Genomic DNA, 22,538 nt, shown 5'->3' with positions numbered 1-22,538 from the left:
TTTATTTTGTTCATTTTTCTTTTTTTAGGGATCGAGAGAATGAAAATCCTAAAATAGGTTGTTTTAGGAAAGAGATAATTAACATCATTGTACACGAATTTGTTCAAATGGAACATGAAGTCTGCAAAAAACTGTAATTCCTCTGAATGAGATTAGATAATCCCTTTGCTTTAGGAAAAAACCCGATAACCTCTTTGAATTAGAGTTTTTGAATTTAAAATTAGATAATTCTTTGAATTAGATCGGATAATCCCTTTGAATTAGAATAATTACTGTCCTCCCCATATCACATTTCCTTTTTACTTGAAGTATGGATGATACACACTCTTACATTAGTTTCAGGTCTACAACATAGTGCGATTTGATAATCGTGTATGTTACACCATGCTTGCTATTGGTAAGTATAGTTACCATCAGTCATCATACAAAGTTATGACACTGTTATTGACTGTATTCCCTATCCTGTACTTTTCATTTCTGCGACTTATTGATTTTGTAACTGAAAGTTTGTACTTCTTAATCCCCTTGGCCTATTTTTCCCACCACCCCACCTGCTCCCCTCTGGCAATCACAGGTTTGTTCTCTGTATTTATGAGTCTGTTTCTATTTGTTTGGTTTCTTAGCTCCACGTGTAAATGAAATCACATGGAATTTATCTGTCTCTGTCTGATGTATTTCGCTCAGCACAATACCTTCCAGGTCCCCCCCTCTGTGTGGTTGTGGATGGCAAGATCTCATTCTTTCTTAGGACTGGGTAGTATTGATATGATAGATCTATATATGCCACAGCTTCTTTATCCATTTCTTTATCGAGGGACCCTTAGATTGCTTCCATATTTGGCTATTTTAAATAATACTGTGATAAGCTTAGGGGTGCCTATATTTGTCTGACCAAAATACCATTTTTAAGAGGTAAGGGGAAAATATTGCTAGTATCTAGATCCTGACCTGTTCCTCTTGGCTACCTTCAAAATTTTTGAGATTCTCAGTCGTGAGCCCTATCTGGTCTAGAATTTCTTCTTATACATAGTTAGGGCTGTTCAGAGGCTGCTTTAGTTGATTCTGTTTGCTTATTATTATTATTTTTTAGATTTCGCTTGTTGTATTTTAGAGAGAGAGAGTGTGTTTGTGAGCTGGGGGGGTGCAGAGGAAGAGGGAGAGAGAAACTCTCCAGCAGACTCCCTGCTGATCAAGGAGCCCCACATGGGGCTCCATCCTGTGACCTGGGGCCAAAATCAAGAGTAGGACGCTTAACTGACTGAGCGACCCAGACACCCTGAACCTATTTGTACTTAAGAGGAAGACACAGATGGAAAGACAAAAGGAAAGGAATGATTTGCCAATGATTGGAATATCATATTTACATTGAGAATTTCATCTTAAACGTTTTCTCGAGCAGCCCTTTGGTAGAGACAGAAGGGCCAGCTGCTCTAGCAGCTTCTTACTGGAGATATGATTCAAAGGGCAGCATTTATTTAGCTGGTATGAACCCGTACAGCTGTGCCAGTTAAAAATGTTGACACTTTTTCATACCGCTTGGAAAATAGCCACCGTTCAAGCCAGACACCGTAAGGTCTCATTTCGGCGCTGTAGCCAGTATCCATTTTAAGTGGTCCCCATGCTTTACTGGTGGTTCTGTATTTTGAGTTTTGAGTACTGCCTATAAGAATGGAGACTTTTTGGGCCGCTGATAAAATTACGCTTTGATAACCACCAGGGAAATGCATATCAAACCACAGTGAGATGTCCGTTCATACTGACTAGGATGGCTGTAGTTAAAAAGGCAGATAATAATAAGTGTTGATGACTACGTGGGTAACCTGGAACCTTCATACACAGCTGGTGGGAATGCAGGGTGGTGCAAACTGTGGTTTGGAAAACCACAGTTTTCCAAACCAACAGAACCTCTGCTGGTTCTTCCAAAATGTTAAGCACAGAGTTACTATATGACCTAGCAGTCATATAGAGAATTAAAAACACATCAACATAAAAACGTGTTTGTGAATGCTCATAGCAGCATTATTTGTATTAGCCAAAGGTTAAATACAACCCAAATGTCCATCATCTAATGAATGAATAAATAAAATGTGGGGTATTTATACAATGGAATATCATCCAACCATCAAGAGACGTGATGTACTGATACATGCTACAACGTGGATGAACTTTGAAAACATACTACATTGAAGAAGCCTGTCACAAAAGTCCACATATGCTATGAATTTATTTATATGAAATGTTCAGGGAAGGAAAGCCTATAGTGACCTAAAAGTAGATTTTCATGGTTGTCTAGGGCTGGCCAGTCGGGGAGAAAACAGAGAGAGACTGCTTTTTGGGGTGATGAAAGTGTCCTGAAATGCATTGTGGTGATGGATGCATATAACTCTGTGAATATAGTAATAATCCTGGAATTCTATCCTTTAAATGGGTTAATTACATACTGTGTGAATTATATGTCAATAAAGCTCTTACCAAAAAGAATTGGCACTTGGGTGGCTCAGTCGGTTAAGCGTCTTCCTCTGGCTCAGGTCATGATCCCAGGGTCCTGCCATCGAGCCCTGCGTCGGGCTCTCTGCTCTGTGTGGAACTTGCTTCTCCCTTTGCCCCCCCATCCCCTGTGCACTCTCTCTCTCTCTCAAATAAATAAAATCTGTGTTAAAAAAAAAAAAAAGAAAAAGAAAAGAACTGGGCTTTGACCATGTGGCATAGTCTATGGCACTGTGCCTTTGGCAGCTTTCTCCTCACAACAATCCGAGGAAACAGGTGGGGCCGCTACTCCCATTTTACAGATTTGGAGATTGTATTAGAAAGTATTTTGCCATGGGGCGCCTGGGTGGCTCAGTGGGTTAAAGCCTCTGCCTTCGGCTCAGGTCATGATCCCAGGGTCCTGGGATCGAGCCCCACATCGGGCTCTCTGCTCAGCAGGGAGCCTGCTTCCCTTCCTCTCTCTCTGCCTACTTGTGATCTCTGTCTATCAAATGGATAAATAAAATCTTTAAAAAAAAAAAAAAAAAAAAAAAAAAAAAAAAAAAGAAAGTATTTTGCCAGAGTCCTACAGCTTCTATCTAGGAAACACACAGAGATAAGGAGGAGGAGAGTGGGGCAAGTCCTGGCAAGTTCTCTTGATCATACCTCAGCCAGTAGCGGGGACAGAGATGGCTTTTACCTTAAGCCCCTGTGTATCCTGGCAAAGGTACATATTCCATGGAATAGGAAAATCTTTGCTTATAAGTGAAAAGTTTCTATTTCAAAGCGGGGGGAGAGAAAGAATCAAGAAAGAAGAGGGCGAGGCACTCTGGGTCATGATTTTTCTCACTTGTTGTGTGTGGATAACCTGTGCAGAGCAAGAGAACCCAGCACATTCACAGAATCACATAGACTGGAAAATGTGAGTCAAAAGTTTTACTTCTTATTTTATAACTCTGCGTGGTGAAGCTTATTTTTTCCCCCGCAATAGTAGTGTGTAAGGGATTAAGCGGAAATGCTTTTGAATTTCATTTCTCCAAGGTAAATATGCATATTAAAGGAAAATAACAAGTCCAATTTATTCTTTGAAGTATGGTTAATATGTAACCAAACTCTTCAGCCCCCGTTGGGCACCCAGGGCAAATGCCTCTATTTATATATACACAGTAGGTAGGAAGGTGGGTGGAGGTGTCCCTTACCACCCAACACTGTCAAAACAGGAAGCAATCTCCTTGTAGTAGATTAGAAACATTCAAAGGCCCTGAGTTGTGACAATTAAAAAGAAAAGAAAAAAAAAACACAAGACAACAACAACAACAGTAATAAAAAAACGACCTAAGGAGTTTTCACTGACTGGTGAGTGTAACTTCCTGTCTGGTGTGCAGAAGAGGCTGGGTTCGGTTTAGTCAGATCCTCTCATGGGAAAAATAAAAGCCACCCCAAAACAGGACATCCCAGTGTGCAGTTCGCAGGCTGCTTTTGTTGTCCACTTCCCCTGCATCTTTTCCCTCGTCACTCAAGCCCTTGTAGGTGATGAGCGGCCCGGCAGCCTCCCCGTTTCGTTGGAAAAAGTGCAGACTTGACTTTCCAGGGCCAGGAGCTCTCCAGGCCTGCAAGCAGTTACCAGGTAAGTCTGCAAGCCTGCATGACTCCCAGCCCGTGAGGTTTAGAAAAGGGGACGACAGCAAAGACAGGGATCTCCTAGTCACTTACTGAACAAGGGGATTTGTTAAGTAGCAGAGCTGCGAAGGCAGGGCCTGGCTGGTGAGGGGAACAGACCAGTTCGCGCTTCCTGACGCCACATCTGTCTAGACTGGCCTGCTTCATCTTTCTCTTCGAATGTGACTCTTTGCCAGTTACTGGCTTCTTTAGAAGAAGCACTCAGGGGTCTATAAATCTGCTGTGCCTCAGTTTACCTCCCTGTATTTTCAAAGTTGGTTATTACGTGGTTTGCCTATTTATTGTGTAAACTTTCCTCTGTGCCGTTGGGTGGTGACAGAGCTCATCCCTGCTGTACCTGTTTTATTGTACTGGCTAAAAAGATATTTTACCTTTTAAAATATGTGGTGTAGAGCTAGCTGATCGAGGGGTGAAGAGAAACATTTGTACTTTGAGAGGGGACCGTAAGTGATGGGGTTTTCGTTTTAGTACTCTGCTGTCCAGGAGAAACAAAGATGCAGAACTTCATGCTGGACGTGGTCATGGACGTTTCTCATTGGGGTTCACCTCTAGGGTGACCTAGATTTCCTGATCGGGTCAGACGTCCGTATCTTGTATAATGCATATATTCACGTACTGGTCTTATAATCTTTCTGAGAAAAAGGAACAAAACTCAAGTGATGGGTGTGTTTGATCTCACATTCATGCTTGAATGTTGTCACTGTGGGAAAACTTTCAGGCTGGTTAGAATTTTTGCAATATGTGTTTCTTCCCTTTGGAATCACTCTTTACCTCTTCTTGTTTTCCTTCCTAACCCCGTGGGAATGAGGTGGTCAGTGCTGGTAGGCATGTTTAAACTAAATAGTTGGAGCGGTTCCTATTTTCTTAGTCAGTTTGGTTTCTTGGCCAAGTGTAAGAGGAGATCAGCGGGCTATAACTCACTTCTTTGGCTATTACTTTTCTCTCTTACTTAAAGAATAATATGCTCTCGACTGAAAATTAAAATACTGTTCAGGGACCAGAATTAAAACCCCTTGCATAGGAAAAGACTGTGGCATCACGGCCTTTCCGAGATATCTCTGGACTCTCCTTTAATCTTCTTCCTCTGGCATTAATAGCCCCCACAGTCGGCTTGTCTGTGTGTTGCTGCAAAGGAAGGGCTCCAAGTAACTATGGTGGTGAAATCAAACGACAGGAGAAAAATACAAACAAATCTTTAAATAGTAAGCGCATTTTAAACTGAGTAGACTGGAGCTTAAATATGAATTCTGGTCCATTTAGCTAGCATTCTCTCCTGCCCTCTGATCATTCCAGTTGCTTTAGGAGAAGTGAAACCATTAGAAACAAAAATTTTCAAGGCATGTTCTTTTAATAAAAAATAACAGACCCATGTGTACTTGATTTCAAATTCCACAAGGGCCTAGGATCTCTTCTCACTGGTTTTTGGTGAACTGAATTATTTTTGTATCTGCGGCGTAGATCTCTAGTGTTCTTGTTAGAAATAAAGATCCAAAAAATATATTTTTTAAATTTTTTAAAATTTTTTAAGATTTTATTTATTTATTTGACAGAGACAGAGATCACAAGTAGGCAGAGAGGCAGACAGAGAGAGAGGGGGAAGCAGGCTTCCTGCTGAGCTGAGAGCCCGATGCGGGGCTCGATCCTAGGACCCTGGGATCATGACCTGAGCCGAAGGCAGAGGCTTTAACCCACTGAGCCACCCAGGCACCCCCCCAAAACACATTTTTAATGGATGATATATTTCATTGCAACACATGGCCTTTTTTGATTTTCAGCTTCCGTAACATTAAAATTTGGGTTGAATCCTTTTTTTTTTTTTTGGATGAATTCTTTATTTACAAACTTTAAATGAGGTAGAAAGAATAAAACCGTAAGTGTTTTATGTTAAACTTTTGACTGTAAAGAGTTGATATGCAAGAGATGTTGCAGAATTTAAAGGGAATAATAAAAAACAAGGTATAAAGTAGAGGGAATTTTAGATACATATTTGCTCAAAATTGGCTATTCAGTGTTATTTTTGAAATTGCTGATCCTTTGGTCTATGGTATGATCTGGAATGGGGAACCCAGTGTATTTGCCTCCCAGCCATCCGCTGAGATACAACAGGGAAAAACAGGGTAAGTTGAAATCTGAATTTCTATACCTGTCTGTCTGTCTATTCATCTATGTATCTATCACCTGTCTTTCTTTGATATCGAATATTTTTATTTTACAATATTAACCCAAAGCTTTTGTGACATCATTCTTTTCCTTTTCTTAATTTTGATGTCTGTGTACAAATGATCAAATGTTAAAAATAATCTAATTGAGGGAGACCAAAGTTAAAAAACAGTCTTGAAATGTGACATAAAAAATTATTTGGTGCTGTTCTGTGGCTGGCAGGCATCTAGCAATGCACAGATGATTTATGTCGAGAAGTTGCCCTGCTCAGTCAGGAAGCCTGTGCTGGGAGGCCCAGCTTTTCTCACCATCCTTCCTGCTTGCTCGGTGGCTGACAGGACTCTATGTCAGCCGTTTCCTTTTGAGATGAGTTGGTTAAAATATCTGCAGCCTTGGCTCCACGTTAGAATCACCAGTGTTGAAGCCCCACGGCCAGAGGTTCTGATTTAAGCAGATTGAGGCCTTGACTTTGTAGCTCTTCAAAACCCTTGAGGGATTCTACTGTAGATTCAAGGTGGAGGAGCACAAGGGACTGTTACTTGTTCCCTCCAGGAAGAGGGCAAGAAGGAACCTTTGTCACTATTGTACCCAGCACCCAACTGTGTGCCTGCCATGCAGGAGAGGCTTAGTATCTGTTTGTGGGAATGAATGAATCAATTCCTCTGAGTAACAGGGAGGCTGGGAGAGGGTTGGATCTCTTCGTTTCCGGTTGGTGCTGATGTAGGAGAGTGTTATATTAGACTGTGGCTCCTCTGAATACCAGCTGTCATCTGGGAAGAAGCTCCTGGAGGAGATCATAGGGGAACCGGCTAACCTTGGGGCACACTGAGCAGCCCTCTCAAGAGACAAGCCTTGCAGTTGGCAGTGTCTTCATGAAGCAAGGCAGGTTGAGAATTTTGGAACAAGAACTTCTTGAGGGGCTGGGGTGTCTGTATGTGTGAATGTGGAGGTGGGGCTGGTGGTGGACACTACCAGGAGGTTCTCTGGAAGGACCTGTGTAAGGGTTAATTTGAAAGGAAGGAGTGTGTTTATCTATGCCAGATATTAAGGGCTTCCTGACTTGCTGGTTGACTGCATCAGAGTGTAGTGAAGTTAGTCTGGGAAAATTTCTCAGGGCTTGTAAATTTTCAGCTGATCTTAATGTTTATAGAGAAAATGCATTGTTGGCTTGGAAGACCAGGTGGAATATAATTTGCAGAGGGGAGAGAGAAAATTGTTAAACTGGACAAAGAAGGGTGGACAGAGTGAGTTGTTTGAAACAAAATAGTTTGGGGTGAAATTCAGATATATGACTAATATGGTATTAAACAGCCATTCAAGGTATGGACCGGGGTCTCAGTTCCCCCTATAACTGACCGTGTAAGTCACTGAACCTCTGAGCTAGGTCTCCAAACGATTCAGATTCCCCAGGGGACATTTTAAAGCACCTTGCAAACTGTGCTAACATTCAAGGTAAATAAAAAGAATAAGTTCTGTAAAAATTATAAAAATCTAGTCAGTTGATGGTGAACTTTGCCTGATGCCTAGAGTCTAGGCATAGGAAAACAAAGATTAGGTTCATTATGGTGCTTAAAATATGTTTAAGCTGACGCTGTGCACCCTGCCATCATTTTTGTTGTATTTTTCCTTGGCATTACTTGAAAGGTATGCTCATGACATGGGTGCTGGATCTGTTTCATGTTACAGTTGGGTTCTTTGACCCTTATTTCGAGGGCACCAGGTGCTTCCTATTCCAACCATTTGCCAATTCCAGATTTGGTTGGAGGGTCATCAAAAAGACTGGTAGGAGCAAGGACTGGGAGGAACGCCGATAGGATCTGGGTGTAGTGACTTGCTCGACCCTGCCCCAATATTTTGCCCTCGATTTGAACGGTTCAGTGAACTGGCATCTCAAGTAGTTTTTTCCCACCGAACTAGAACTTTCATTGTTCTGCAGAGGAAGATGAGTCATAGCCTAGTTTTACCATTGTGTCAAAGTGAAATTTTAATCTAGGACTAAAGGAACACAGGTCAAACTTTCTGTCTAAAGCAGAGGATTGAAACTTGGATTGTGAGCTGGGCAAACGAAAATGTGGCTCCCAGTGAGGGTGGCTGTCAAGTTAGAGAGGTATTTTACTAAGAAATTTTCAGTCCCAAATGTAATTCTTAATAATGTATTTAAGCACCTTAAAAAAAAAAAAAAAAACCTTAAGTAATCAGCTTCTTTCTAAAAAAAATTCAGTGCAGAATAAACATTATACAGAGTAGAAAATTGTCATTCCCTCTCCCCATCCATAGCCATTGTTAATAGTTTTGTTTGTCCTGCCACACCTTTTCCTATGAATATACAAATGTGCAGCTTTATATCCAAGTTCCCACAAGCAGCGTGGTTTTTATTCTTGAACCAATGTCAGAAACATCTAGCATTAGTAGCATCCCCTTAAAAAAAATTGTTAGAAGTAATGAAACGTGTACATACGTCTTAGTTCATTAAGGTAATTACTGGGGGCACATAAGTGTTACTGTTAAGTTGCTGTCCATGAAGTGTAGAGAGATGAAAAGTAGTATATAAATGTTTGAATTTACATTTGCTTTTCTTGAGAGAATGGGAGAGCACCCGTGTGCACACAAGTGGGGCGGGGAGGGTCAGAGGGAGAGGGAGAGAGAGGATCTTAAGCAGGCCCCATGCTCAGCATGACCCCACCTGGGCCTTGATCTCATGACCCTGAGATCATGACCTGAGCTGAAATGAAGAGTCAGATGCTGAACTGACTGAGCCACCCAGGTGCCCGAACTTGCATTTCAACCAACCTTCCTTCCTTCCTTCCTTCCTGTGAAATTGAATTTCCCTGCACATGTTTAATGGCTCTTCAGACAAATTCTTCAATGAATTGCCTTTTATACATTGCACCCCTCCTCCTTTTTTTCCCGTTTTTGGCTCTCTGATGTTTTTTAAACTGCTACCGATTCTGAAGGAAATTCTTACAAAACAGCAGATTTTGAATGACTTAATTGAATTTCTTTTGAGTTTGAAGACAGTTAACTTCCAACTTAAAAGACAGAATTGATTTCTGGATCTCTGGGATAGAAGTTTGAGTCTTTTTCCTTGTCTTCTTCAGTGTGATAGCTGTCATCATCATCCCAGACCGTGCTGAGACTCATGATTCTTTAGGTGCCCTCACTATTTTATTACATTTTCCTCTACTGATAACATGACTTTCCTAGGGTTGGTATATCCCAGGGGTATCTATAGAATGCTCATTTTTCCATGTTTTCTGTGGCGCATGATACGCTTTCTGGGAAGGGGCTGTGGAGTTGGACTTACACTTGAATCCCAGTCATCCTGCATCCTGGGTCTGTTTCCTCACTTGCAAAATGGTGATAATGGGGCTGTTCTGCATCTTTAATGGTCTATCCATGTAAAATTCCTTGCACATTACTTGGCAAATTGCAGGAAGGATTATAGCAAATGGTGGCTGTTTTTGTTAGTAGAGCCTTCAAGTTAATCCAGGAAAAATGAATAATAAATAGAGATCAGACATGAGTTTATGCATCATCAAACTGAATATTGACCTCATCCTTCAATCTAGATTTGTTAGTGATTTTTCACATCATAGCATCAAGGCTGTAATTCTATGCTGGACTCACTTAACTGTAGATCCAGTACGTGGCAAGAAATATAAAGCTATATGCATGACAACAAATGGCCTGCAGTTGCTTGGAGAATATCTTTGTGGCAAGGTGCCCGAAATGTTTTGCTGGTTTCAAAGTTCACTTTCATTTGTTCAGAAAGGTTTTTATTGTTTGCAAGCAAGTAAGGCAAGCAGAGGTAAAGGGCATACAGCCTCCCATATGATTCTGTGCTGTACGACCTATTTGCCTTTTGGTACCTTATATAAAAAATGCTTTATTTAGACTGCAGAGAGGACTATTTCTCCAAATAGAGGAGAACTGTCATAATGGTCTGGAAACATGATAGATTTCAGTTTAATGCCACTGATCCAGATAGTGTGAGAGGCTAGGATGCACAGAGGCTGTAAGATAAGCATCTCGCACACATTCTTCCAGGTCACTTGCATATCATCAATGAAAATGTCTCATCAGATAGCAGTCCTCTTGGCCCTCTGAGAGACGGCTCCTCCTGTACACCACCCTGACCCTTTTCTCCTGGCCCAGCAGCCCCTAGCTAAGAAACTGTTGCCAGAGTCTCCTGGCTTTCACCTGGTCTGTTTTCTTGTTCTACTCCTGAATTCTGTGCCTTTAGCTTCTGCTTCAGTTGTTGACACAGTAACTCCCTTTCTGGTGTTCGTAGCGCCTGGATTGTGTTTGATAGAGAAATTTATTTCCCCAGCAGATTCACTTTCTCTAGATAACTCCAACCCACCCATGCAATCTGGGATCTGGCATTGCTCTGAGAACTGTTTAGTTAGTTTTTAATAAATATTTAATGGCTAACTCTGAATAACTAGCATTTCAGCAGGAAAAGGAAAAGCATAGTTTGTGTGTGTGTGATTTATGGGACATTTGGGAATAGAGGAGAAAGACATCATGAAATGAAAATTCTTATTATATTTTACCTCTGCCATGCAAATGCTTTAAAACAGTTGTTCTATTCTCTCTTTGCTCATGAGTTTAAAAAATCATGGTGGATTTCATAAGGGTAGATTTTAAGCTATTTTGCAAGTTATGGCTGTTTTGCAAGTAGGTTGAGAAAAGAGTTCTCACTGGATTTTTTTTTTTTTAAAGATTTTATTTATTTATTTGACAAACAGCGATCACAAGTAGGCAGAGAGGCAGAGAGAGGAAGGAAGCAGGCTCCCTGCTGAGCAGAGAGCCCAGTGTGGAGCTCAATCCCAGGGTCCTGGGATCATGACCTGAGCCGAAGGCAGAGGCTTTAACCCACTGAGCCACCCAGGTGCCCCTCACTGGATCCTTCGTATCTATCCACCTTCTTCCTACCTATTTCTTCTGCTGTTACAAGGAGAATCTTATGTTCTTTTTTGTTTTTGTTTTTTAATTTAATTTTATTTTTTCAGTGTTCTGAGAGTCATTATGTACCACATCCAGTGCTGTATGCAATAGGTGCCCGAATCTTATGGTTTGTGATGAGAAGTTACTTTGTGGCCAAAGAACTGTGCACTATTACCAAAAAAAAAAAAAAAAAAAAAAGTCTTTGCGATCGTATTCTGTGTATGCACTGAATTGGTTACTGGGCCTCATGCTACAGAATTTCTCAGAGTAATAAAATCTAAATAAAAATAAATGGTGTTGAAGGTATATCTACCTCTTGATTACTGAAATAAAGAATTGGCATTTACTTTCCATAACTTGGAAGTCTTCAGTAAATAATATGTGCCTGGTGTTTTATGACGAACAATTCTTATCATAGTGGGTTTGTATTAGGCAGAAAGTCAGCATCTATTTCTCTGTAATGTTCTAAAATTTCTCATCTGCTTATATTCTTAAATACTGCTTACTTTTCTGTCAGCCTCCTGTGAGCCACACGTCTAAGAATTAGAAGGGAGAAGAAAAAAAAAAAAGGAGCCCAAAATAAAAGATTGAAAGACCATTTGTAGAGGTCTGCTGTTTCCTGGGTCCTGTTGTAGTTGCTGGGGTGTTGCAAGTCTGGTTTGAAGCTTGATGAGCCTCCTTACTGGTAGCTCAGGACCTCTGCATTGTACCCCGCAGACTGCCCAGAAGTGACAAGTGACATTTGTCCCTTGCAGTGTGCAGGGCAGGGACATCTGTGAAGGGCTGCTAAATATCAATGCAGTGACGATAATGAGATGTGCTGATTATACAGAAGACCAAAAGGAAAAAAACCAGCCTCGAAGACAAGCAGCCTGGGTCAACATGGCAGTAGACTTTGCAACCTCTAATAGGCTGAAGTGAGAAACCATTACCATGTGAAAAAGCTTTTTCCGTGAAATGGCTACACAAGGTGAGGGGAGGCCGTTTGGTTTTTTGGGCTGCAGCACTCGTTCAGGCTCTAAAATCCTGTCTGCATATTTTGTCAGATCCCACTGAAGTGAGACAGAGCCCCTTTCTCCAGCCTTGGAGGAGCCCGAGTTAGGCTCAGGTGCATTGCTGCTTTCCAGCGCGGCTGCAGGTGGGGATTTTGTGACCAGTGTTCAGCGACTTTCTGGAGCACTGTACTTGTTGTTGGTACTGTGCCTTCCCTGCTGTAGGCAGCGTGTTACCTCAAGGTTTACGCTGCTATTAAGTGATCAACAATTCACTTCTTTTCCAGGAATTCTTTCGTGACCTTCGGGTATGGGTTGGGTGCCCCACTCCTCTGCTCCCACAGCTTCTGTCCTGGGATCAAATTTAGGGATTCCTGGATGTGTGCCTCTTTATGACAGGTTTTATCAATCAGTGTTTTTGAAAGCGGGGTCTGTTCCTGTAGGGTGTGGCCTGGAGACCTGTGTTCTCATCTCTTCAAGCGGTCGCTGTGCCTGCTTGAGAACCGAGCTTGAGAACCTCCGCTTTAGACTGTGACCTTGAAGACAGGCGCTCTGCTGCTTTGTCTTTGCATCCTCAGACCTGCCTCAGCTCTCAGCACTTTTTTGTTGCTCAGATATTTCTTTTGTTGTTGTTGAATGAATTAGAATTCCATTCAGAAACGTAGGGAAAGCAGGTGTGCCTGTGGAACCCAGCACAGTCAAAGCCACACAAATGATTCTCGACCACTTTTCTTTATTGTTTTATAAATCAATAGAATGCGAGACTGAAGATGTAATAGGGGTGGACCAGAATTCGCTTCTCTTCTTTTTCTGCCCAAGAAAATAGCCTGTATGTGATTATTTTTATTTTTACCTTGTTTGAAATAAACTTTTAGGGTAGTTTTACATTTGTAGAGATGTAAAAGCAGAAGGTATGCAGAGTTCCACTATGTCCCTCACCCAGTTTCTTCTTTCTTCCCTGATTGGCATTTTATGTTACTATGTTACATTCACTGTGTCACAATTAATGGGCCAATATTGATCCATTATTATTATTAACTTACTAGTCATCTCATTAATCAAAGGCCTCCATAAGAGTTACTCCATAAGAGTTAAAAGTTTGTAGATTAAGAGATGAAATAGCATTTATAACACATGTACCAAGTTTTCTAACCAAGGTTAGGGTTTTGCATTTGAATTTTTTTTTTTAAAGATTTTATTTACTTATTTGACACAGAGAGAGATCACAAACAGGCAGAAAGGCAGGCAGAGGGGGAGGGGGAAGCAGGCTCCCCGCTGAGCAGAGAGCCCGACGCGGGGCTCCATCCCAGGACCCTGAGATCATGACCTGAGCCTAAGGCAGAGGCCCAATCCACTGAGCCACCCAGGTGCCCCTGCATTTGAATTTTTAAAAAAGATTATATCTGTTTATTTGAAAGAGAGAGGGAGAGCGAGCATGCATGAGCAGTGGGGACGGGTAGAGGGAGAGGGAAAAGAAACCCCATGCTATGCAGGGAGCCCGCTGTGGGCCTCGATCCCAGGAATCTGGCATCATGACTTGAGCCGAAGACAGATGCTTAACCGACTGAGTCACCCAGGCGCCCCATGTTTGAATTCTTACCTGCAATCACAGTTTTAAGTATATTCACAAAGCAAGAGGGCCAGTTCCTGTGATTATGAAACAGATTTTTCAGGTGTCGGTCTTCTGGGATCTAGAAGAGGGAAAAGTTATTGTCAAAGACTAACCTTTGGTTAATAATATTAATAAAAATATTGACACCTCAGGTTTTGTTAGATAGGACATTTGTTTTATCTACTCATAGTATATTCAGGCAGAGTTACTGTTTAAAATATTTAACAACTCATAGGGGAACAGCCCAAACCTATCAGATAGATGTCCAACTAATAAGAAGGGGTGATGGCTGGTAAATACGTCCATCAATCCTACTAATGTCTAAATGCCCTAAAAATGTCTCTTGGCATTGCCACATGTCTCACAAGAGCTCTCCCAGTGGAAAGCCCCTGATAGAAAGCATTTAGAGCTGCCTGTTACTGCTCTCATAAGTGCTAAGGAAATATTTGCTGTCATTATGATAGTGGTTGGTATCTTCCTTCATTTCAGTGATTTATTTCTGCTATGTTTAAAAACATACCGCTAAGAAAGACACATCGGGATTCTTTTCTCCACTGAAATCGCCACATGTATTACGAGTAGGGCTCTACTTTGGATGATAAGATTTACTCACAGTTTGTCAGAGCACATACATAAGGACTCTTCCGCAGACGGCATTTTCCATTTTCCTCACCTGCTGTCTTCCTGACATCTCAGTGCCCTGAAACCGGAGACCGGGAGGACAGCCCGTAGGTGTGGAATTGGAGACCAGTTGTTCCTCAGGGCCTCCTCCCACCACCCTGTAGCCTGCTTTGAGTTGATAATGCGCAGCCAGGGTAGGAGCCTGTTACTTTGGCTTATGCCAAATTCCCCTCATTTCCTCATGATGATATGTTATTAGTATCCTGATCCCTCTCATTTGTGAAGTTAATCTGTGCTTCAGGGATCTCCGCAGATCACAGCATTTTGTTTTCAGTGACTTCATTTCATAATATATGCTCTGGGGAGGTGAGACTAGAGATATGTAAGCCCAACAATTTAATATCTATGAATATTTTATAGTTAACCTTCCTATCCATGCCTCTTCAACATTCTTGGAAACAGATGCTTACGTTGTTTACAGAGACAGTCCTGTTACTTATCTAAGGTATCCATTTTCCCATTGACAGGATATAGACTTATTTTTTTAATCCCTGAATCCTTTAGAACTGAATATTCAGTGGGACATGAGGATCAACCGAAATCCCCCCATGTTAGAGTTATTGATCGTGTGGCTTCTGGCGGAAACTCTTGACAACCTTATTATTTTCTTCTTTGAATCTTCTCAGCAGTTTTGGCAAACATTTATTTGTCAATAGCCATTGATTATTATAAAAATAATTTAAAAATATCTAAATGTGAGATGAAAGATTGGTTAAATCATTGTTAGGTCTACCCAAACAATTAGTTAGGGTGGATTTTACAACCAGGTATCAGCTTATCAGCTATAATCAGTCCATTGCTGATGGGGTGGAGGAAGGGTAGAGCCTATTTTTCCCTCAACCCCAGTTTGTCCCCAGGCTTTAGAGTCAGACTGCCTTGAATTTCAATCCAGGGACTTCCATTTAATAACCTTGTGAGCCCTGAGCAGGTTGCTTAATTTTAAGTATTTTTGGCCTCTGCTGAAAAATGGGGATCGTAAAAGCAGTCACTGTATCTGGATGTTGTGGAGTTACATTACATAGTAATCCTGTGTAGGAGACATTCAATACATGTTGCTAATAATGGCAACAACAATAATGTTACTGCTACTAATATTGCTACAATTATTAATACATTAAAAATAATTTAAGTTACCGCTTATAATAGAGTTACTAAAATGAATTAGACTTAGCTGAATTAAAGTTTGATTCTTTTCATTCATTCTCTTTAGGTGATAGTAAGCCATGAAATAACTGAAGGAAAGAGTGGTAGATATAAAATATAGGTATTCATTCAGTCATATTACAACTTCAGAATTTAAAGCACTAACATTTGTTGCTGTTCCATGGACATCCTTCTCATTTCTTGATAGTAACTGTCTTCTTAGCTTGTTAACTCTTGTGTTGTTAAGATAAGGTATTCCTGGGGTGCCTGGCTGGCTAATGAATGGAACATGCAGCTCTTGATCTCAGGGTAGTAAGTTCGAGCTCCACATCAGGTGTAGTGATTACTTAAAAATAAATCTTCAAATAAAATAAAATAAGATATCCCTTATTTCATTAAAAAAAATCATCCTTTAAAGAAAATTTCAAATTTCTTATCTCCAGTATTGAGTGTTTTTTCTTTTAAAAATCCGAGTCATATCAAAGAATGTTAGAAAAAAGGAAAAAAATTCATTCCTATTTCTACCCTGTTACCACAGTAGTAACTTTAATATCTTATCTTCCCATTTAGTCTCCATATTCATACCTTAAAATAATTATAATTATATCATACTCCTAATTTTTTATTCTGGTATTTCAGTTTTATATTATTGATAGGTATTTTTCAGCTTCTATTAGGTTGTTGTACTATAATTTATTTAACTCCCTGTTTTTTGGTATTTCATTTATTCCTAGTTTTTCAACATTATGGATAATGATGAGTGAAAATGATCTTTATTGATCTGTAACATGGTGGGACTAAAAATACCGTAAGGTTGTCATGAGGATTACTATGGTGAATAGATATAAAACAGGGTTTCTCAGACACAGTCCTCCTACCATTTTGGGCAGATGAATCTTTGCTGTGGGAGTTGTCCTGTGCCTTGTAGATGTCCCACAGCATCCCTGGCCTCTTTCCACCAGTTTTGATAAACAAAAATGTCTCCAAACATTGTCAAGTGTCTCCTAGGGGGCAAAACCGTTCCCAGTTGAGAACTCCTGATATAAAACACTTAGAAGAGCCTGGCATGGCTCTCGTGAGTGCTGCGTAAATATTTGCTATTACTATCATTGTTGTTGGTATCATTCTTTGTTTTGGTTATTTCTGATAAGTTGCTAGAAAAAGAATTTCTGGGACAAGGGTTTCTGACTTCTATTACTAAATGCTTTCTAGAAGGACTTTGTTAAGTTTAATGCCATCAGTTGTGTATAAATATGTCAGTAACTTTGAGATCCAGCCAGTATTCAGCTGTGAATTCCATGTACCGTTTTATGCTCAATTTCTGTAAGTACTAGTCAGGACGAGCATTTCCTCTGTTCCTTTACTTGTAGTGCCCCATCTGAAGGTTCTGGTAGTGGTTTTGGTTGATTTAGTTCTCCCCCAGCCTCCTCTCCCCCTGCCCTCTTTTGAGTTGCTTTACCATCCATCACTTGAGGTTGAAAAGTCATGCCCTCAATAGCCAACTCCGTGTTACATTTCTTTGCTTGACCTCTAATAGTGTCCAAGTTGGTCAATTGTGTTTTACCCAAACAGTCCTTTGTGATTTCAGATTAAGACACAGTAATTGACAGTGTCCCATAATAGTAGAACTTTCAGGGTTTAAATATAGGTGGCATCCCTCTTTTTTGAAGGATAATTTTGTGGAGGAGAGCTCAACTTTGTGTTCTGTGATGTGTCCCCTAACTAATGTGGTTGCCTCTGGTTTACCCTTTTGGAAATAATCCTAATCCTTGCTGTGGGAGGCAGTGGGTGCCTCGCCCATATCCCTGGCTTTTAGCACTTGAGGGCCTGGGGCCCTCCAACTGCAGTCACTGGTATTCCTTTTGCCCAAGGGCATTCTCTGGCTGGAAAAGCTCACAGCCAGGGTTGGCAGGAAATGCCTGCCCTCCACCAGCTGCCAACAGCCAGTGAGTGCTCTAATATAAATCCCTTCTCTCTTGCTGTATCTCAGGTGAGCTGTCTTTGAGATGAGCATTTCACCCTCAGGTTCTCTGAGTTCCCAGTTGGGTTATGATTCAGTGGTAATTTGCTTGAAAATGACCTTTTTATTAGTTACTTTTCCTTTCCCAGCTCATTTCTTCATTCCCCACCCAGTGTTTTTTGGGATCACCTCCAAAATAAACTGCAGTTGACCTTGAACAACATAGGTTTGACCTTCATGGATCTGCTTATATGCAGATTTTTTCCCAGTACGTACAGTACAATATTGTAAACGTATCTTCTCTTCCTTATGATTTTCTTAACATTTGCTTTTCGCTAGCCTATTCTATTATAAGAATACAATATATAATACATATAAAATACAAAGATGGTTAATCACAACTTTATGTTATTGGTGAGGCTTCCAATCAACAGTAGGCTATTCTGTTAAGTATTTTTTTGGGCGACAAAAGTTACATGCGGATTTTCAACTCTGCAGGGGGTTGGCATCTTGAGCGCTCAAGTTAAAGTTGTTCAAGGATGAGGGGTTCTTATATATATGAATCCTTTTCTCAGTGTCTGCTTCTGGGGAGAACCTAAGATCTTAGCCAACTTTTCCTTTGATCTTGACCCTTTCGTTTGACCTTGATGAAGGAAGAACAAAAATCAGACCAGAAGAATAGAAATCTTTTAAAGACCTGGCTGTATAGAAAGTAGATGAGTTTAGTTTCACTGATTCAAGAGACAACCTTGGACAAGTAAATACTGTGTTTATGCTGTTGCCCAGGGAGTTCCAAGAGAGAGTTGCTGGACGACATGATGGGATTAAAGCCACAGCAGGACGGCTTTCAGTGTCCCCACCTAATGTGACTTTCCACTCACTTCCTTCACATCCTGGACTGACTCTGGCTTGCTGAGTGTCAGAAAGCTTGGTTTTTCAGCTTGTGGCTTTCTCCACATAGGGACTGACTAATGTTAGGAAGAAAAAAAGAATCTTCATCTATTGCTTTTCTAATTTTGTCCTTGTTTTTGAGATAGTATTAAGGCTTTGGGAAATTTTTTGGCTTGCGCCTCCGCTAGTTTGTCAAGCAGGGCATTATTTCACTTGCAGGCTTGGTCCAGAGGGCTGTTTGAGTTAAAACCACTTAGGAGTTGAGGGATGACCTGATGAGTCTTTTCTGGATGCTAAAAGGGGCTTTGCAGGACCTCTAAGGGTAGCCCCTTTAAAATTAGAGGCACAGCAGGACACCTGGGTGGCTCAGTCAGGTGAGCCTTGGACTCTCAATTTCGACTCAGGTCATGATTTCAGGGTCCTGAGATCAAGTTGTGGACCTGGCTCCATACTCAGCAGGGGGGTCTACTGAGATTTTCCCTCATCTTCCCTCGCCCTCTGCCCCTCCTCCTGCTCACTGGAGTGTTTTCGTGTGTGTGCACTCTCTCTCTAAAATAAATAAGTCTTTAAAATTAGAGGCACAGGTCAGTTGATTCCAGGAATTTCTGTCATTATGCTGCCACTTCCTTTCTCAAATATAATGTAGTAATTAATCTCAAAATTAATAGTAGTAATAATTAGAAACAAAGAAAATAAGTAAAATAAATAAGGTTGTAAATATTTGCTTTGTTAATTTAAAAAATCAGCTCATTGAAGCAGATTTCTAAAAAGTCAAATTTGGCTAGAATGTAAGAGCTGAATTTTATGTGGGTAGAATCAGAATGCTGGGGTTCTGTGTGGGTATCCCATGCTAAGGCAGAAATTTCTCTCTCAGCCACTTCCTGAAAGAGCCCTCCCAGGGAGGGTAATTGATCAGCCTGTTACATGGGCACCTGTCTCCCTGACCCATTCCACACCCTCCCACCTGTGCCACCATCCAGCTGCTTCCCTTTGGTGCCCCCTCTTCAGTCTGCAAACCTCCAGGAGGTTTATGCCTGGCTATGTCTTAAAGTCATATAGCTATTGTGTTTCCTTATCAGCAAAATATTGAAGGTAGTTTCTAGAAAGCCAGGGACATCAGATGATTTCCAATGACCTTAGCTGCAGGTGAATGTGACCTGGAGTGAGACAAAGTGAATGTTGGCCGGCATAGGTTTCACATTTTCTGTGTGAAAGTTCTTCCTTTGTTGTTTGTGATTAATAACTGAATAGGATATAAAGCCAAGTGATTTCATTGTTGAACACGGACTTGAAGGTCATGAGAAACTGCCTGTTCAAATTAAACTTTGCCAAGATATGGTCAAAAGGTCAGCATTAACACCTGGATAGTTTTGAAACAAGGCAGAGAAAAACAAAACAATGGAACACCATTCTTTATACAGTGTAAAAATTGATGTCAAGTAGATCAAATGATGTGTTGTGTCGGATCCTTATGATAGATGACCTAGACCCTGAGTTTGCACAGGGAGAAACTCTTTAAAACAAAGATGTACTGAGGACCTAGTGTGGGCCAAGTTGTTCAGAATGAATCTGTTGTGCTAAGAAATGTGGAGAAGAGTTAGTTGTCAGTATGACTACTTTGTTAATAACTTGATTTTTAAGTTTTGTTTCATGTTGGTTTGCTATTTGAAATAGGGTTTTGAATCAGGTATTAGTAGTTGGCACTATGAATTTTATTGTTTTCAGTATTTCATTTAAGAGTCACACATAATTGATGAAAATACAGCGGGATTTAAATTTAAGAATAGTGACTCCTGCACATAACACATAGCATCTTCAATAACTATCTTATGCTTATTTTCTTTTCTGTGTATTCTCTAGGCTTCTGAATTTAGAAGTTAGGAAAAGACTTTCCTCTAGTGTGTCATCTTTGTTTTCTGCATTTGGAGAAGGAACTGCCCCAGTTCTTAGTTACGTATTTGTACGTATGTATGTCCATATGTATGATAAATTGCCATGAGACCTAGCAGCAATAACTTTTAAACCCTAAGGGTGGACTGATTTTGAAGACGACACACTGGGAGCCTGGCTTTCCCAGGACTGGTGTGATGTCAATGTAGAGGCTGGCCCTGCTTGGGTCCTGTTCCTTCTTAGGTTATTACTTGCTTGCTTTCCAGATGGGTCTTCAGTCTCTTCTCCTGGGACAGCTTCTAGGCCCTAAGTCAACTGGTAGGAATTTGTGTGGTAGGAATAACTGCAGATGGGTGGAGATGCGAATTACTCACTTCGTTCCCATTAGAATTTTTCCCTGCTGAAAGCAAACAAACCAAACCAAACAGGATTCTCTAAAACATTATAATTTAATCGGACTGGAATGATCCCTGTTGAAGAAATTCTCTTACATGGCTAACTCTTAATTTCTTCTGAATGATTAGGATTTTTCTCTTTTTCCCAAGGATACATTATTTCCTTGGTAATTCAATGAATATTTATTGTATATCTATGATGTGTAAGGGACTATGTGAGAGAAGCCGGGGGTTAACACAGTTTCTTCCTTCAGGGAATTTAGAATCTCATGAGGTGGGGGTGCCTGGCTGGCTTAGTCGGTGGAGCTAGCTTGTGACTCTTAATCTCAGAGTCATGAGTTCAAGCCCCACACTGGGCATGGAGCCTACTTAGAAAAAAAAAAAAAAAAGAATCTCATGAGAAGAGGAGATCTACTTGGGCATACACACACACACACACACGTACATGTATGTAAATATATATTTTATAATTTTATATTATATTTAAAAATATATTTAAAACTTTATTAAATATATTTTATTTTATATTTATTTTATATTTTATTTATATTTTTATATAAAATATTTATATAAAATTTTATTATATTTTTATATAAATAAAATATATTTTATAATTTTATGTTTGTAAATTTTATATTTGTATATTTATAATTTTATATATAAAATATTTTAATATACCTTATAAAATGTATGAAATATATTTATATTTTATAATTTTATATATTTACAAATTTTGTATGTTTATGTATTTATAATTTTATATGTAAAATATATATCTTATATATTTTATAATTTTATATAATTTAGATATATTTGTATGTAAATTATATATACTTACATATATATAAAATTACCCACCCCCCAATATTTTGTTATAATCAAGGAACAAAATATGTGAATTCAAAAGGTGGGGGTGGGGTAGATATAGGGCTGGGGAGGAAACTCTAAAGCCTTCATGAAAGAGGATGCTATTTGGTATGGAAACTGGTGGGAGCTCTGGGACCAGAGGAAAATGTTCCAGAAAGAGGGTGCAGATGGGTAGGGAATGGCTGTGGGGGGCATGCTGAATGCCAGGCTAAGTAGGTTACTTCACCCTGTAACGTACAGATGTGCCTGACTAGACCGAAGACTGTGTGTTTCATGTGTTTGGAGTTTTGTGGTCATGAGAAGTTAGTCTTTCACAGGGGTTTAGGATGCATATAGGAGGGTGGATGGTATGAGAAGTTGTTGTGGTACACGGAGGGAAGGGTGCTGAGGAGCTGGACATTGAGCTTGGTAGCTTGGGTGTATCTTGGCTCTGTGGAAGAATTAAACTGAATCATGTCAAAGCTCTCTTCATGATTCTCATATTTAAGATTCTGCTGCCAGAAGCTGAGCTCACTCTTCTCTTGGGTGTAAGTATGACTAAAAGATCTTGTGTGTGAAAGAGTCCTTCCTCTCCTATTTACAGCATCAGTTTCTAGTTTAGGAGCTCAGCTGATACCTGCAGAAATTGCTTCTGATTGTGACCTGCTTCCCTCTGCTCTCTCTTTTGTGCTTTTCCTAGTTATTTTCCCTTGGAAGATAAAAGGAGGTGCTTAGGGCAAATTTCATTCTTTTGGGTCAGTTTGTGTGGAATTGCCCCTCTTTAGTTGCGGCTGTAGGTGCTGATCTGTGTATTTTGCCCAGTTAGGGCTAGAGGCTTGGATAGTTACAGTTGTGCTCTCCCTCCTCTGTGT

At 40.3% G+C, this 22,538-nt stretch overlaps 1 protein-coding gene across 2 annotated transcripts in view; it reads left to right on the top strand.

Annotated features, from left to right (window-relative positions):
* UTRN (utrophin) overlaps positions 1-22,538 on the top strand; it is a 498,673-nt gene that overhangs the window by 51,930 nt on the left and 424,205 nt on the right. Inside the window, exon 1 of one of the 2 annotated variants that reach the window (XM_080807219.1) lies at positions 3,818-4,093. The exons of the other annotated variant lie outside the window; for it this stretch is intronic. Within the exon in view, the coding sequence (XP_080663345.1) occupies positions 4,000-4,093 (94 nt within the window). The 5' untranslated portion in view covers positions 3,818-3,999. Of the gene's footprint in view, positions 1-3,817; positions 4,094-22,538 lie in introns of those variants that run through there. 2 annotated transcript variants of the gene reach the window in all.

The sequence above is a fragment of the Martes martes genome (genome assembly GCF_963455335.1).
Source record: "Martes martes genome assembly, chromosome: 6".
Lineage (NCBI taxonomy): Eukaryota > Metazoa > Chordata > Mammalia > Carnivora > Mustelidae > Martes > Martes martes.
The sequence above is the reverse complement of the archived record's forward strand: the minus strand, read 5'-3'. Positions and strand labels throughout refer to the sequence as shown.